Here is a 15,852-nt window from a genome sequence, read left to right on the forward strand (position 1 = left end):
TATATTGTTCCTTGCAGAAAGACTCATTGTTTTTGCTACTAACACTGAGATGTTGGCGCATGCATCTCTAAATCTGTGGGTATCTGATTATTACTAGTCATAATCGGTTGCACTAGGATCCTTGGTGCCTGTGTATGTCTATAAAGTCATTTCAATGGTAGATTTCAATGGTAATGTTTATCACCTCTACTAATTAATATGACATAAATTTCCATGCTTCCTCCTCAAATATAATGCATTTTAAAATTTTTGTTGATTTGTGTGTGTGTGTGTCTGTGTGTGTGTGTGTGTGTGTGTGTGTGTGTGTGTATCACACAGAACATCCCAAACCATCTTATTCAACTATATACCCACTTCCTAGATGGCACCCTCCTGTAGCCTCCCTCCCCCACTTGAGCCCTCACACTCTGATATCCCTGCTACTGTCTGCCACACCATCGACACCCCCAGACATTCCCCACTACTTGCCCTTCTGGTGAATCTAGTCAGCCTTTCTAGAGGTCTTTGTTTTAGAGCTATTCCTCTTCTAGGAGCAATCAGTTGTCAATACTCCTTTAGATAAGATTGGGGTCTGCTGTTCATTTTCCCAGTTCTATGCTGGATTACTCTCTGGGAGTCCCTTTGGCCACCCTGGCCAACAACTCAAAAGAAGGTATCTCCTATCTGGCATTGTTGCTTGTTATGTAGCCTTTAGCTATGCATATGGACTCTTAAGAAATTATATTGACCCCTTTAATCTTTGGTTATACTTTCCTTTTGGATGTTTAAGGAACATTATTTTTAAAGAGAAGAAAAACTGAGGAATGAATTGATCATAAAAAAGACACAGAAATGAGGATTAGCAGGATATAGAGACACATTCTTCAAAGATAAAGGAAGTGATGAGGCCATCTACCCCTTAGTGTTGTAGACAGAACCTTGGTTTAGTGTTGTAGAAAGAACCTTGGTTGCTCACGTGCTAGACAAGTATACTACCACTCACTGAGCAAGACCCTCAGTTCCTGGATAGGTTATTTTCTGAAGGGGAAGTAAGATTTCCTGACTTAAAAAACTACTTACCCTAACTGCCTAGCCAATTCCTACCTCCTAATCTTATTACACTGTCCTCTGATCCCAAAGAAAAGTAGCCAGTTCCTTGGGCCTCTTAGCAACACACTCTGTCCCAAAGGCCAAAAATATCAAAAGTATTTGGGAGCTCTTATCTAATCCTTAAAAGATTTTAGGGTTACCTCTTCAAAGGAGGGGATGTTAGATGTTAGAGTAGCAAAAAGCCAAGAAATAAATAAACAAATAAATAAATAAAGAGGGGGGAGGGAGGGAGGGAGGAAGGAAGTACAGGAAGTTGTCAGAAAAAAGTGATGGGCGATATGGGAGGTATTGGAGGGGAGGGAGTGGATGTGGATTTGGTCAAAACACCTTATGTGCATGTATGAAATTCTCAATAAATTTTTTTTAAGTTAAAAAACAAAACTACTCACAGAGATAATTCTGTCTTGCTCATTATGATGCGAGTCTCCTGGAATGATAACATATTTACAATAAAACGTGAGCAACAGATGGGAGGGCCTCACTCTTTGCTAATGCTTACCAGCTGAAACTGAAGGAATTTTCACTAGTGAGTCCTTCCTTCCAACACCTGCTGAGTCACCATGAAGCATTTCATTGTGTTTATTTATTTATACATCTCATATAATGTTTCTGGCAATTAGCATGATGTGGTATGGTGTATGTTCACTGTAATCACGTTGAGTTAAAACACAAGCCAAGGAGGCATGAGGGAAGGCAGGAGGGTGGGAAAGAGGCATGGAATGACAGAGGAGCTTTCAGGTCAGGGAACACTCCTGAATGAAACTGTGATGGAGGGCATGTGGCATTATACACCTTTTAAAGCCACAGGATGTAAAATAGGATGTAAGGCACACTGTGAGCCCCTATGAAAACTATGGACTTTAGTAATAGTACTCATTTGCATTGGCCCAGTAACTGGACCACGTTTACCACACCAATACCAAATGTAAATAATAGGGAAAACTGTGGAGAGGGGAGGAAAGAGAGCAGGTGGAGACTAGACAGTTTTGATTTACTTTTCCTATACTTTAAACTGCTCTAACCAAATAACACAAAAAGATGAATCAAGATAGTCTAGGTGTGATGGTCTTAGAATGTGTTTCTTCTAAGCAACAGAAAGCAGAGTTTAAACTAGAATATGTCAAAAGGTAAATGTGTTGATTGCTTCCATAAACCATGGGAAAGCATCAAGGAAATATGTAACCGGAGACCCAAACACTCTTTCCATCTTTATGACATAGCAGATTGACTTTCTTCATCACGCACAAACCATGGGGGCCAGAGGCTTCCAGGCTCAGAAGCTTTTTGCCTGCCACAGTGAGAAAGGACTCTTTCTTATCTAGTGCTTTATTAGAAAAATCCCCAGAGGTCACTTGATAGCTTGGCTTCACCTAACTACTATGGGGGAGGAATTTAGACTCCCATGAGTATGGTCCTGGACAAGGCAGGAACAAGTGGACAGCATGGGAATCTATGGCATTTACACTGGTCAGAGATAGGGTTTAGTGGTAGGCAGAAACATGGCACTGTCGGGCATAATCTGAAGAGGAAGCTCCTTGAATCATTAAGATGTTGAATGTAAGGTGTCAAAGAAACGAATGAGAATGACTTCAAAGTGTTTGTCTTAAGTAGCTCAAAATGGAGCTGCAGTTAACTGACCAGAAGAATAATATGGTGGCACAGGTTGGGAGATATCAAGTTCATTTTGTATAGATTATGGTCTATTATCCATCTAACTGGAGATGTCAAATGAACAGTAGTTGTACATGTGAGTTTTTCTCTGGGTAGCCATGGAGCATACTGTTTATTGGCTCTAATTCTGGAATATAAACTCAGTCTGTTCTGGGACTTTGCCTGTTTTGTTCACTGCTGTATCTCCACTATCTAGCAGTAGAATAGTCAGTAAAATTTACTAGAAAGATAATGGAATGAAAGAGAGAGTTAATTGTTCAGTAAAACAAAGTAGGATGATAAGAAGAGAGGACAGTAGGAAGTGCTCGTTTCAAAGTAAGATTGCTTGCATGGCTGTTACTAAGGAGAAGTCTACAAAAGTATATGTAACAAACATTCCTGATGAAGAACCATTTGGAATGAAGAGACACTTGCAAATCTTCTGTAAATTTTATTTTATATTTCATGGGCCACTGCCAACTCAGGGCCATAGCTTTTGGCTCATTTCTACAAAGTTACTTGTTAGAAATGTGGTAATGGTAGACATAAGAAATATTTCTTCTAGTAAACCATATTTTACTTACCAGTTCATGAACAAAATGCACACCGAAGCCTGTGTATTCAGATCTATTACTTTCTGAGCTTATAAAAATGCATTTTATATGCAAGAAACAAGCATCTTTAAAAAGACAACTATCAATAAAATGGTACGTACCTACGGCTTACTATAGGCATGTATGACATCCCAGTGGGAAAGTGAGATTTGACTACTAACTCAAAGAGGAGGAGTGTTTCTCAGCTCTAAAATTCAAGCAACTAGAACTTGATATATTTTACTTGTTATTGTTATAAAATATGACCCAAAAATTAGCTTAACTAATTTACCACCAATAATCTATCTGGTGAAGTCTGAAGCCTCACATAGAAACTCCCAGCAACATGACGATCTTGCTACCATATTAAGTTGAAGATTAGAACAAAATAATACTGGGCTGGAGATGTAGCTCAGTGCTAGAGCATATACCTAGCATGTGCAAGACCCTGGGTTCAATCACTAGCACATCAAAAAGGAAAAAAAAAACATGGAAAATATATATGGAAAAGTATAATACTTCAAACACTGCTTTGTCAAATACCCAACTTAACAAAATCCCATATTGTTGGCCTGTGGCTCATTCCCTTTCATGGTGCCGCCCATAATTTGTAGGGAGTCACAGGACTGCTGAGCACAGGTGATTCTTACGTGTGAAAACTGGCCAAGGTGGGCTGTGTAATGAACAATCATTTAGAAACCATTTCAAATATGTGCTTTGACACAACCACAGGGCACTCTGATTAATTACATTAAATTCATATGTACCATACATCACGCACATGAATACATGCCATAGAGACAATCACAAAAAATCTTGCTAAAAGAAATGTACAATTATTTATACATTAGTATACACACAATAAAGATATTTGCTATTCTCACAGTCTGTAAACATTTGGAAAAATGCCCAGTAGAGTCACTGTGGGCCCTTTGAAATGATGACCACGGGGGAGTTAGGGGTAGGATGGAGATTTAAATTCATATTAGAATCACAGAGGAATGGAGAGTCAAAGTTCATGGTGATTGCAAGTATGTTTTACTTGATATAATCAACTTATTTGGCCACTCTGAAATTGTTTCCTGTCTGGAAAAAGGAATGACCAAGAAAACCTGTAGCCAGTTATGACTTCAGAAGAAAATGAGAGTATAAAAGGGAATATCTATTTTATATATATGGGTTACTATTATGAAGCTCAAAATTCCCATGCCTTCAAAAATATTCAGTATTTTCCACTTAGAAAATGCTTCAGACTTCTATACCTTGCACAGAAAGTCTCAGGCATAGTTCAACAACACATTTAAATTTTAGAATATGGTTTTATGTTTTAAAAAACCTGACATTAAAAAAGATTGGGCTTATGAAAAAAATTTAACAATTTGACATTATCATTATTATTATTATTATTATTATTATTAGCAGAATTCCTCCATGTAGTGCAGGAAGCCTCTGACTCACAATTCTCCTGCCTCAGTCTCTCAGGTATTGAGATTATAAGCATGTGCCACCCTGTCCAGGTGCAAAGTATGATTTTTTTTAATTTATCATAAAATATGCTCAGTCTGGGTGTGATATTAAAAATATGCCTTTAATCTCAGCAATCAGAAGCAAAAGCAGGCAGACCTTTGAGTTCTAGGCCAGCCAGGGCAACACAGTGAGACCCAGTCTCAAAAACCAAAACCAAAACCAAAACAAAACACAAAAGGGCTCAAGATCTTCTATAACAAAACATCATTAAAAATATTCATAAAATATTCTTTGGACAGCAGCTATTAAACTGCTATCTTTGGTTATCAGTTTGTGCATTAAATGTCTGTATTTGCTGCAGCTCTAAAATTCATGTTTTACAAATAAAACAGTGACAAGCATCATTAACTTAATCGCTCATCTGAATGTTGTCACTTTCCTCCTCTTTCTCCTCCTCCTTTCCTCCTCCTCCTCCTCCTTCTTTAAAATTTATATGTGAATTAATGAAATAATCATTTCTAGGTCATTAAGCGGTTATGAAATACTGACACTGAAGGACATTTCAAAGAAAGGTAACTTAAACTCACAATGTGGTTGGCAAAAAAAAAGAAAAAGAATCTTGTCATAATCTCTAAACTCTTTGATTGTTTGTTTGTTTGAGACAGAGTCTCATGTAGTCCAGGCTAGCCTGAACTACCTATGTAGCCCAGGCTGGCCTTGAACTCCTGATCCTTTTGCCTCACTTCCCAGGTGCTGGGATTATAGTCATGTACTATCATGCTCAGCATAATCTCTAAACTCTTGTGATAACCAGTTCTCACCAAACATTCCACAGAATGGCCATGAAAGCTGGTAATGAACTTGCAAACTGTTTTCATGCAAAGATTGCAAGTATCATCTGGTTTCATTGAACACTCTCCATTTTTTACCTCTCATCATTCTTGAGTGTAGGATATGACCTGTAAATACACAAACTAAATAAATTACAGAAGAAACCTCCGTCAACTTTAGATAGACGCCAGTCCATTGGATACTGTTTGAGAAGACATCTGGAGAGCATTTTTTTCTGAGCCTGGGACTTAGGGAAGACCATACAAGAGAACCCGGGAGGCACAGCTAATGTGTGATTCTTTTTTTCCACCCGAATTCAAAGGCAGACTGATTGGCATTTCTGTATAGAGTTAGTTAATGCTGTCCTTATGGCTGCTCCTCTCTGTGTTGTGGTTATTTTGGTCATGGTTTTTCCACTGGATGCTTGTTCCATTCATGGGGACCGAGGTCATCAGACTGTTGGACTGGTGACAACAGCAACAGAGGCACGACTAGGGGAGAAAAAGAGAGAAAGGGAGACTGTTAATCAACAAGCCAGCCTACCAGTCTCTTCCCATTCTAGCCAGACACGCAGGCTTGGAACTCATCAATGAGAGGGCAGTGCCCATGGCCAACTGAGGGTAGTGAACCTGAACATTTCCTAGAGTTTGGGCCTGTCATGGCTCAACAGAGGATAAGCTGGCCCACAGGGAGCAAAGTTCTCTTGCTCCTCCTTTTAATTGTGTTCTCCATGTTTTAAGAGGAGTGGGGAGAAAGTGCTGGGTGGAGAGTGGGAAGGGTTTAGAAGGGCCTGCCTTTTCATCAGTACTTGCTCTTTATGTAGCTCTTGGTGTGAGACACCTCGCTGACCTGTACTGCAGCGCTGGGAGTAGGTGCTATTGATGCTCCGTTGTAAAGGAGGATAGTGGGGCTCAGAGCATAGGAAGAGTAGAACTTCAATTAAAAACCAGGGCTCTCCAGACTGGACTCTCTCTTAAAGGTGTTCCCTTAGGTCTGTGTTTAATTTCTGAGAGTTTTTAAGCTCATTCTTCTCTTTCCCATTAATTAATTAGCAAATGATAACTGCAGCATATGAAATATATTAGTTAGGACCTTCAAGTTAGTCAATCCATTTAGGCACAGCATTTTGAGACTTGTAAACATTTCCAAAAAGACCTTAAAGCTATGGCAGCTAAAGCTTCCATTACGAAGTTTCACCCATTTCTACCATCCTCTGGTTGATATGTCTCTCTCCTTTGGATTGTGAATACTATGTGAACAGTTAACTATGTCTGTATTTTCTTTTTAAAAATATCTTATTAGGGGGCTGGAGAGACAGCTCAGTGGTTAAGAACACTGGTTATTCTTGCAGAAGACATGGGTTCATATCCCAGCACCCACATGGCAGCTAGCAACTGTCTGTAACTCCAGTCCCATGGGATCAAACAGCCTCTTCTGACCTCTGCAGGCACTGCATGACATGGGTGTACTTACCTACATGCAGGCAATACACACATACACATAAAATAAAAATAATAAATAAAAAATTAAAAAATTTATTATTATTAATTTTTTTTCTTTATTTTTTCTGAGACAGGGTCTCCCTGTAGCCTCAGCTGGCCTGGAACTCACTATGTAGACCACACTGGCCTTGAGCTCACAGAGATCTGCCTGCCTCTGCCTCCTGAATGCTGGGATTAAAGGCATGTGCCACCACACCCAGTATGTTTTATTATTATTTTTATTTTACGTGTATGAGTGTACTCTTTGCATGCAGGTCTGTGCACCCATGTCATACAATGCTTGCAGAAGTCAGAAGGGGGCCTCAGATTCCCTGGAACTGGAGTTACTGACGGTTGTTAGCCATCATGTGGGTGCTGGGAATTGAACGTGGGTCCTTTGCAAGAACAGCCAGTGCTTTTAAGCACTGAACCATCTCTCCAGCCCCAATGCCTATGTTTTCATTCTGTGCTCTGAACATCAGTCAACTCATGCTGGGCACTTACTGTTTCAGGAGTTTTACCTATATATTAGGCCATTGAACTCTACTTAACAGATAGCTGCTTTGTTCATCTAGTTTTCAGATGAGAAAACTTAGGAAGCCAGAGAGGCACCAATCACACCTGGGTAAGACCATTCCCAAATGCAGAACTGTGGTGTCAGTCCAGGTTGTTTGTTGTTGGGGCTTACACCCTTGACCTCTACTCTGTTCTGCCTAATATGAGCTAAATTTAGATATCTTGGTCCAAAATAACACAATCCAATTAACATTAGGTCCATGCTAAAGTCATCTCAGAACTAGAAAGTGATACATCAATAGACAGGCTTTGAGCTCCTGTTGGCTAGTTTGGAAGGGGGTTTGAAAACAAGAAAGCCGACTGTATATGAAATTACAAACATCCAAAGCAGTATTTACTTTCCTTTAAAAGGCTGTTATTAAATGTACTATTTAATTGCCTTGAATGAGAGCTTTCTTAACAGCAGAATGTGGCTGAGACTGTGGTTTAAGTCCAAGACAATGAAAGGTGTGAACTGGTTTTATGTACTTAGAATGCCTGGAGCTTGTATTTGAGCATTCCTTTTGAAAACAGTCCACTAAACCAGCATGTAATTAAGTTGGCTCCTTTGGTTTTAGCCTTTGAATGTGTACTCTGAATACATACTGCTCTTCTGCCATGCTGACAATCTGAGCCTCTTTCTAGGTAACATGATGTGTTTTGTGTTTTTTTTTTTTTTTCAATTCTTGACTGAAAAGGAGCATGTCTGATCAAAGTAGTAGTAAAACTGCAGTTGGTTGTGCCTGTTGGGTGCTCAGCATACTAATTTGACTGTCCTTAGAGAATGCTTCCAACCAGCCTTACCTGGAAACAGTTTTTGAATTTCTTGCTCACAAAATATAGAGCTATAGGATTTATACAGGAATTCATGGTTGCCAAGTTGATACCGATATAATCCATGAGCAGCAAAAAACTAGAGTAAAAGAAAATAGTGTAATTAGAACTTATTGTTTTAAAATATGCTAAGTAGCATTTAGCCCCAAGATCAGCACTTTTCTTACCCAGAAGCCATGTCTTATAGGTGGCAGTTAAAATTTTGTCAAAAATGCTGCAGGAGAGTTAGTTACTTCAACTCCCTGGTTAGAGGGAATCCCTGTGCACAGCCTCAGGAGGGGAGCGGCAAGATTATTCACATGACTTGTATAAATTTTGGGATCAGTTATGGGCTGTGTCAGCTAAAAAATAAAATCAACTTTGCAATTTTAATTTTATCAGAATGTAGAGTAGATGTAAAAATTTTATAAATTTGAAAAGCTGAGAAACTCCAATTTCCTAATGGGCACCCAGAGTCATACCTAAGTAATTCACATCGGTTCTTGTCCATCTCATCATACACGGTTTTCTTCAAAATGCGGCTTAAATGAAGAGGGAACCAGCATAGAGCAAAAATGACAACCAAGCAGAAAACAGTTTTTGCCACTTCTCGACGCTGAGGGAGAGTGAGGAAAAACAAGGGTAGTAAGTTTAGTGTTTTTGTACTGGTTGCAACAACCATGTAACAGAGGGAGGCAATCTCAGGGAAGAGCTCATAGGACCTCTGCTTTTTCTTTTTCCTTCTTGAGACAGGGTCTCATTGTGTAGCCCTGTGCCAACACGCCCATCTGAGGACCTCTGGTTTTTAAGATCTAGAGAGCAACTTTCTCAAGGAGGAGCTGCTAACCAGGATTTTGGGCAGCTGCCAGGAAGCGTAATGTCCTCAGACTGTTGTGAGGGTGACAGGAGAGGTTTTATGCCAGGAAAGGGTGGGAACCGGCTGCAGTTAATCAATGCTGGGGCTGAGTGTGAGCATGCCTGCATGTGTGTTTGTGAGGAGTATGGATGGGTAGAGGGTGAATATCCTGGAAGAAAAAGTTAGTTAAAAGCTCAATAACAGGTAAGTTTTAGTAGTGGCATGGTGGGCAAGGTAACAGAGCATGGTAGGAAAATGGGTAAGTCTACTTCCTTACATAAAAGTAGGGGAAAAATGGAAAAAGCAAAAGCAACCCTGATCCTCCTTTTCTTGATCTCAAAGCTATCCTTGAAAACTTCTTTCTTATATTTGTTATTGACTTATGTCTTCTGAGACAGAGCCTTGCTCTGTTGCCTTGGCTGGTCTTGAACTCCCGGGCCTAAGAGATCCTCTTGCTTCAGTCTCCCTTGTGTTTAGATTAGAATGGTCTACCACCATTCCAGGGTTGATTTTTTTTTTTTTTAATGTTTCAAAATTCCTTTTTAATGACATGTAGTTTCCAAAGATCTACTGTTTGCAAACAGAAGGATGAGGGTAAAGGGTTATCAGCAGTTATGGTTATAAGAACTGGAACATGCTGAACATGGACTGATTCCAACTGATGCTTCCCAAGCCTTTGAGTCTGCTCATGACCAGAATAGCCATACATCAGAAATTATCTACATCCACTCATCCATGTTCCTATTCCTGAAGTGTATCACCCCACATGCATTTAGAAGCCTAGCTAGGGACATAAAATGTAACCTGTCTGTAACTGGGACCAATTAATGTCAAGATAATACTGACTGAAAACAGGTTGGAAAGACGATGCTGGCTCCATTAGAACCTTCAGGAAGTCTGTTTAGCTGAGCCATCCAGGGAAGGCTTGGGGACAGTTGTCATTAATTGCTGCTCTTTCCCAAAGAACTGTGAACTTTTAATCTTCTATAGTTATGGGGTTTTGGGATATGACCCCTGAATGATGATTTCAGGAAAGAAATAAAGCATTCCAATCTGCAGGAATTGGGGCTTCTTAAGGACTTATTTTATGTACCAGAAAAGGATTAAGGAAAGCACTGAGGAAACGATAAACTTCCCTGTGCATAACTTCAGAGGATAACTCTTTCAAAAGGCAATATTAATACATTCCATGGCATCTGGTATTTATGTAACCAACATCCAATCTCCTGTCTCCGTGCTATCACTCAGATCCCTGATTGTGTTCTGGCAGCTGAGGAAGGGGATAGCCTGGTCTACTCACCTACACTGCCACCCTAACAGTTCTGACACATTATCTTAATTGGAAACTGTTGTGCAGTTCCCTGGACAAACCATCTGAAAGTGAGGGGAAAGAGAGCACTGGTGAGACATTGAAGTGTCCCATGTCTTTCTCCTTTTGCTGGAAGGCAGAGATGAAGGTAGAGTTCACTGCTGTCATCCAGTGCTGAAGAAGGAACAGTAAAACAACAGGCACCCGGCCTCTAAGTTTCTTTGAGTACGAAAGACCTTCACTGTACCAGAGGCATCTCAGCTTTTTGCACTGAGATAAAGAGAATGACAAACCCATACTTGCTCAACACTTACTTTGGGTTTCCTGTTACCAGAATCCAAACACATCCCTAGCTGATGATAATACTGTTATTATAATGATGAGAAATTAGACAACCAGACAAGAAACAAGAATAAGAGCCTTTTAGAGCATCAGTAGAAGAGCGGCTATGCTTTCTACTGCATGCTAGCTCTCCCATAGTCCCACTGAAAGGCTTCAGCCTTGCTTTGCTACTCTTACAGATTTGAGTATTATCAAAGCAAACATCAACTGCATGAGATCAAATCTTGGGTTCTAATTTCCATTGGTAGAGTAAGTCTTTAAACCATCAATAAATAGGGGTAATAGCTGTCCTATCTATCTGTACTTGGAGGACTCCAATAAGAAAAAGGCATAGGGAGCTGGAGAGATGGCTCATCTGTTAAGAGCACATGCTGCTTTTGCAGAGGACCTGGGTTTGGCTCCTAGCACTCGGACATAGCAGCTAACACATATCCTGCACTCCAGTAACAGGGGATTCTCTTTTGACCTCTGTGGCCACGTATGTGGTGTACTTACATATACGCAGGCAAAACACCCATATGCATAAAATAAAAAATAATTTAAAAAAATTTTAAAGAAAAAAGAAAGTTGTTTAAAAACCTTAAAATGCATTCGACCATAAAGAGCAAAATTATGTCAGTTGCAGGAAAATATATATAACTGACGATCATTAGTTAAGAGATACAGCACTATTGCATATTTTGTCTTATGGATCGTAAATTTTACATAGACAGAGACACACACAGACACACACAGACACACAGACACACACAGACACACACACATGCACATATGGGAAAATGCTTCTAAGAATTTCTGGGAGACTGAAGGAAGTAGTGAAGGGGGAGAAAAGAGAGGTTGAGGGGTTAGATATGGTTACAGTATGTGATATATTTGTATGAAGGTGTCTTCAGGAAACCCATCACTATGTATAATGAATATATGCCAAAGAAAAAGGAGAATGAAAATTGAATATAAGAAAAAAATACCATGTAAGTGTCATCATTCCTAATCTCTATTATTATTTTCAAAGCAGGCACTACTCAGAGCTTAGACTCAATCATGGCACTAATGCAAAAAAAAAATCAGCATTTAAAACACCATTTTTCATAAATCCATTGTAATTAATTTCATCCATTGCACAGGAATTAGTAATAGCTTAATATCTTTACATGTGAAATATTTGAAACATTCATGCCCAAACAAATTCATGGTAAAGTTTTTTAATGTAATCATTACTCAATGTCATTAAAGGGTAATTGCTACCATTTGTGGGACACATTATATTTTACAAAGCACACATATATACATCACTTGCTTTGATTCTCATAATAGCACTGATTCATATGTTATTATGGCCAATTTGCAGATGAGGAGTTGAAGCCCAGAAAATCGGTACAGTAGTTGAAGAGGTCTGCTAATGGGGAATGTACTTATCATATAATTATCCTGTATGATAATTCTATTTCTTTTCCTTTTCTCCCCTTCCTTCCTTCCTTCCTTCCTTCCTTCCTTCCTTCCTTCCTTCCTTCCTTCCTTCCTTCCTTCCTCCCTCCCTCCCTCTCTTTCTCTCTCTCTCTCTTTCTTTCTTTCTTTCTTTCTTTCTTTCTTTCTTTCTTTCTCTCTCTCTCTCTCTCCCTCTTTCTCTCTCTCTCTCTCTTTCTTTCTTTCTTTCTTTCCTTCCTTTTTCTTTCATCTTTTTGAGATAGTATCTCTCTGTGGCCCCAGCTGACCTGGAGCTTTCTATGTAGACCAGGCCTCACAGAGCTCCACCTGCCTCTGCCTCCCAAGTGCTGGGAGCAAAGGCATGCACCACCATGCCAGGCACTTATATGATAATTCTATAGCTAGCTTTAGAGACTCTACATGGCTTTTGGTGTGGCTGAATGCTCTCATTTACTCCATGGCTACCAAGAATTCATTTGCAATCTTATTTTTACTCTCTGAATTGATATAAATTAATATTTGCTGAGCACCTACTAGGAACTGGGCACTATTATGTACCTTTGGAAATCCCCAAATACAATACTATATACGTCTTATAAGAAACTAGAAGCTTAGAGATGTTAAGTAATCTATCCAAGGTCCCATGGCTGGGACATAAGAGAGTCAAGTTTTGCCTTCTGAAGCACCACAGTGTACACATCTGTTCTAGTTGCTGTCCAGGGGGCACCAACATTAGCTCCCTGCTGGCAAGTTCAGATTCCTTCTAGAACTTTAGGCCCTCCAAGATGTTAGCTCTTTCTATGTTACCTCTTTCTATTTAATTCTATTTCCTATTGAGTCTTATATAAGATGTTGATCTAATCAAATTCATGTCCACTTCTCCACTCCCGATGTGCCTGGTGTCCATTCCATTTCCTTCTAAGGTTTTAATCCTTCCAACTGCTTCTCCGTCAAATGCCGTTTATTCTCATTCTTCCTCATTTTTTTTTTTTACAGTTTCTCCATAATTCCATCTCATGCACATCCTGGCTTTGTATAGTACAGGCTACTTGGACCACACTTCATTCTATTTACTGCTTTGTGTTTGTTTTTTATTCCTATGAGTGGACTATAACACCCACAAGGGAAGAAAGTCATATGCTTCTTTCTGCCCCGGCATAGCTCCAAACCCATTTTCATGCAGCGACATCCATATATACACATGCTCAGTACACTTTTGGCAAAATGACTGAACAGTTACTCTCTTTAAGCCCAGCCTCCTAGGGCCATCTGTTTCACAGGCAGGATCCCCTTTTCACAAAAGGAATTCCTAACACTGTATAAAGAAAACAGTTCTAAGAGAGTGTTTTTATTCTTTGGAAATCAGGATAAATCTGTTATATACAATGTGATTATGTGTCACTTACAGACAGAGATCTATTCTGAGAAATGAGTAGCTAGGCAATTTTATCACCGTGCAAACATCATAGTGTACTGTCTACTCACAGGCTATGTGGTCTAACCTGTTGCTCCTGGCTACCAATCTGTAAAGCTTATTACTATACTGAATACTATAGACAGTTGTAACACACTGGTATTCACCTATCAGAACATACTTGAGCATAGAAAAGATAACAGTAGGAATTCTAGGCAATATGGTTTATTTTTTCAGTTCCGTTTTTTAAAAATATTTTTTATTTATTATTTTTATTTTATGTGTATGCGTGTATTGCCTGCAAGTAGGTAAGTGTACCCGTGTTGTGCAATGCCTGCAGAGGACAGAAGAGGCTATTGGATCCCCTGGAACTGGAGTTACGGACAGTTGTTAGCTTGGGATTTGAACCTGGGTCTTCTGCAAGAACAACCAGTGTTCTTAACTGCTGAGCCATCTCTCCAACCCCTTTTCAGTTCCATTTTAAACTTACAGAACCACTATCATATATACAGTCTGATGCTGACTCATAGGCCTGCTGATTTCAAAACAGTCTTGGGCAGGTTTTCATGAACTTTGTTAATTTACCTGTTTGAGATGTTCACTGAGGGCAATTCTCAAGCTGCCATTCCTTCTATTCAGCATCTCACAGGTCATGAGGGTGTAGAAGATTGCGGTACACACCAAGGGCATGCAGAAGTAGAAGCCAAAGAGCCACCAGTCCTTCGCATCTTGGTAGAACTGTCCAGTGAGGAGAAAGGGAGAGACAGAGTCTGTGATGATAGAACCAAATGTGCGAAACTTCTGCCCACATCACAATCTTCATGCTTGGGGATAGAATTCCATATATCCTCTTTGATGGCAGTAAAGAACTTGCATTGGGCTCAGAATTTTTTATTTTTATTTTTCAATGCTGGAAATCAAACCCAGGGCTTTGAAAACCCTTGCTAGGCAAGTGCTTTACCACTGAGCTTTATCTCCAACCTATTTTTTGCCACTTCAGAAATTATTCTGGTTTTATAATAACTTATGAAATTGCATACTAACAATTATCAAACTACCCAGATACTTTCAAAAGGCTGAGGTTGACTTTAGTTACCAAACAGACGAGCTCTAATCAGTAAACAGAATATCCTCTTGGAGCTAGAGAGATGGCTAAGCAGTTAAAACCGCATACTGCTCTTGTAAAGGACCTGAGCTAGGGTCTCAGTACACACATCAGGCAGCTAACAATTGCCTGTTACTCCAGCTGGGATCTGATACCTCTGACCTCCATGGGCATCCACATACATGGTCATATATCCCAACACAGACACATACACACATAATTTAAAAATAAAACAAATGTTTTAAAAAAAAATTCTCTCTTAAAGCTCATAAAACATGATTTGAGACTTTTTATCTTTGTTAATTGATGAGCCTCAAAATTTTGTTAAGGCCTTCAGTTGACTTTTGGTTGTTGTGGTTAAAGTGTACTTTATATAAACATGTTGTCTGAGAACAGCAAAGGCTATAAATGAATGGCTTATCTGTGTAGCTTTGGTTAATGGGAGTTAACCCTTTGCCTGGTATGCCTGCTATGTGACCCCAAAGCCAGCCAGTCCAGTCATTAACTTCACGCTCTCTCTTTTTTAAATACTTGCCACCTGGAAACTATTGAGGCAGGATACTTTATCTGAAGGCTGACTTAGGAGTATTAGCTCTCCATGGGCAAGTTTTTGTAAACACTCAGATTAATCAGTTTTATGTCTTTTTAAAGGAGAAAACTTTTTAAAACATAAAAATCTTTAAAAAGATCTCCATTTCATTTTAGAATATATTGTTCCTAGCAGAAAGATGCTACTAACACATGTTTGCACATGTGTCTTTAATCTCTATGTATCTGATTATAACTAGTCACAGTCGATTATACTCGGCTACTTAGTACCTGAGTATGGATGTAAAATCATCAGGTAGATTTCAATGATAATGTTTTTCACCTCTACTAATTAACATGAAGCAAATTTTTATGCTTTTTTTCAAATACAACT

The 15,852-nt window shown here is 39.3% G+C and overlaps 1 protein-coding gene across 1 annotated transcript in view; it reads right to left on the minus strand.

Moving 5' to 3' along the window:
* Positions 1-3,175: 3,175 nt before the first annotated feature.
* Positions 3,176-15,852, minus strand: part of Ednra (endothelin receptor type A) — a 64,094-nt gene continuing 51,417 nt past the window's right edge. The window contains exons 5-8 of the mRNA XM_008827466.3: positions 14,411-14,563; positions 8,962-9,095; positions 8,471-8,579; positions 3,176-6,121 (exon numbers count right to left, since the gene is read on the minus strand). Of these exons, the coding sequence (XP_008825688.1) occupies positions 5,981-6,121; positions 8,471-8,579; positions 8,962-9,095; positions 14,411-14,563 (537 nt within the window). The 3' untranslated portion in view covers positions 3,176-5,980. The remainder of the gene's footprint in view (positions 6,122-8,470; positions 8,580-8,961; positions 9,096-14,410; positions 14,564-15,852) is intronic.

This window comes from Nannospalax galili, unplaced genomic scaffold (assembly GCF_000622305.1).
Source record: "Nannospalax galili isolate Female #2095 unplaced genomic scaffold, S.galili_v1.0 scaffold1272, whole genome shotgun sequence".
NCBI classification, from domain to species: Eukaryota; Metazoa; Chordata; class Mammalia; order Rodentia; family Spalacidae; genus Nannospalax; species Nannospalax galili.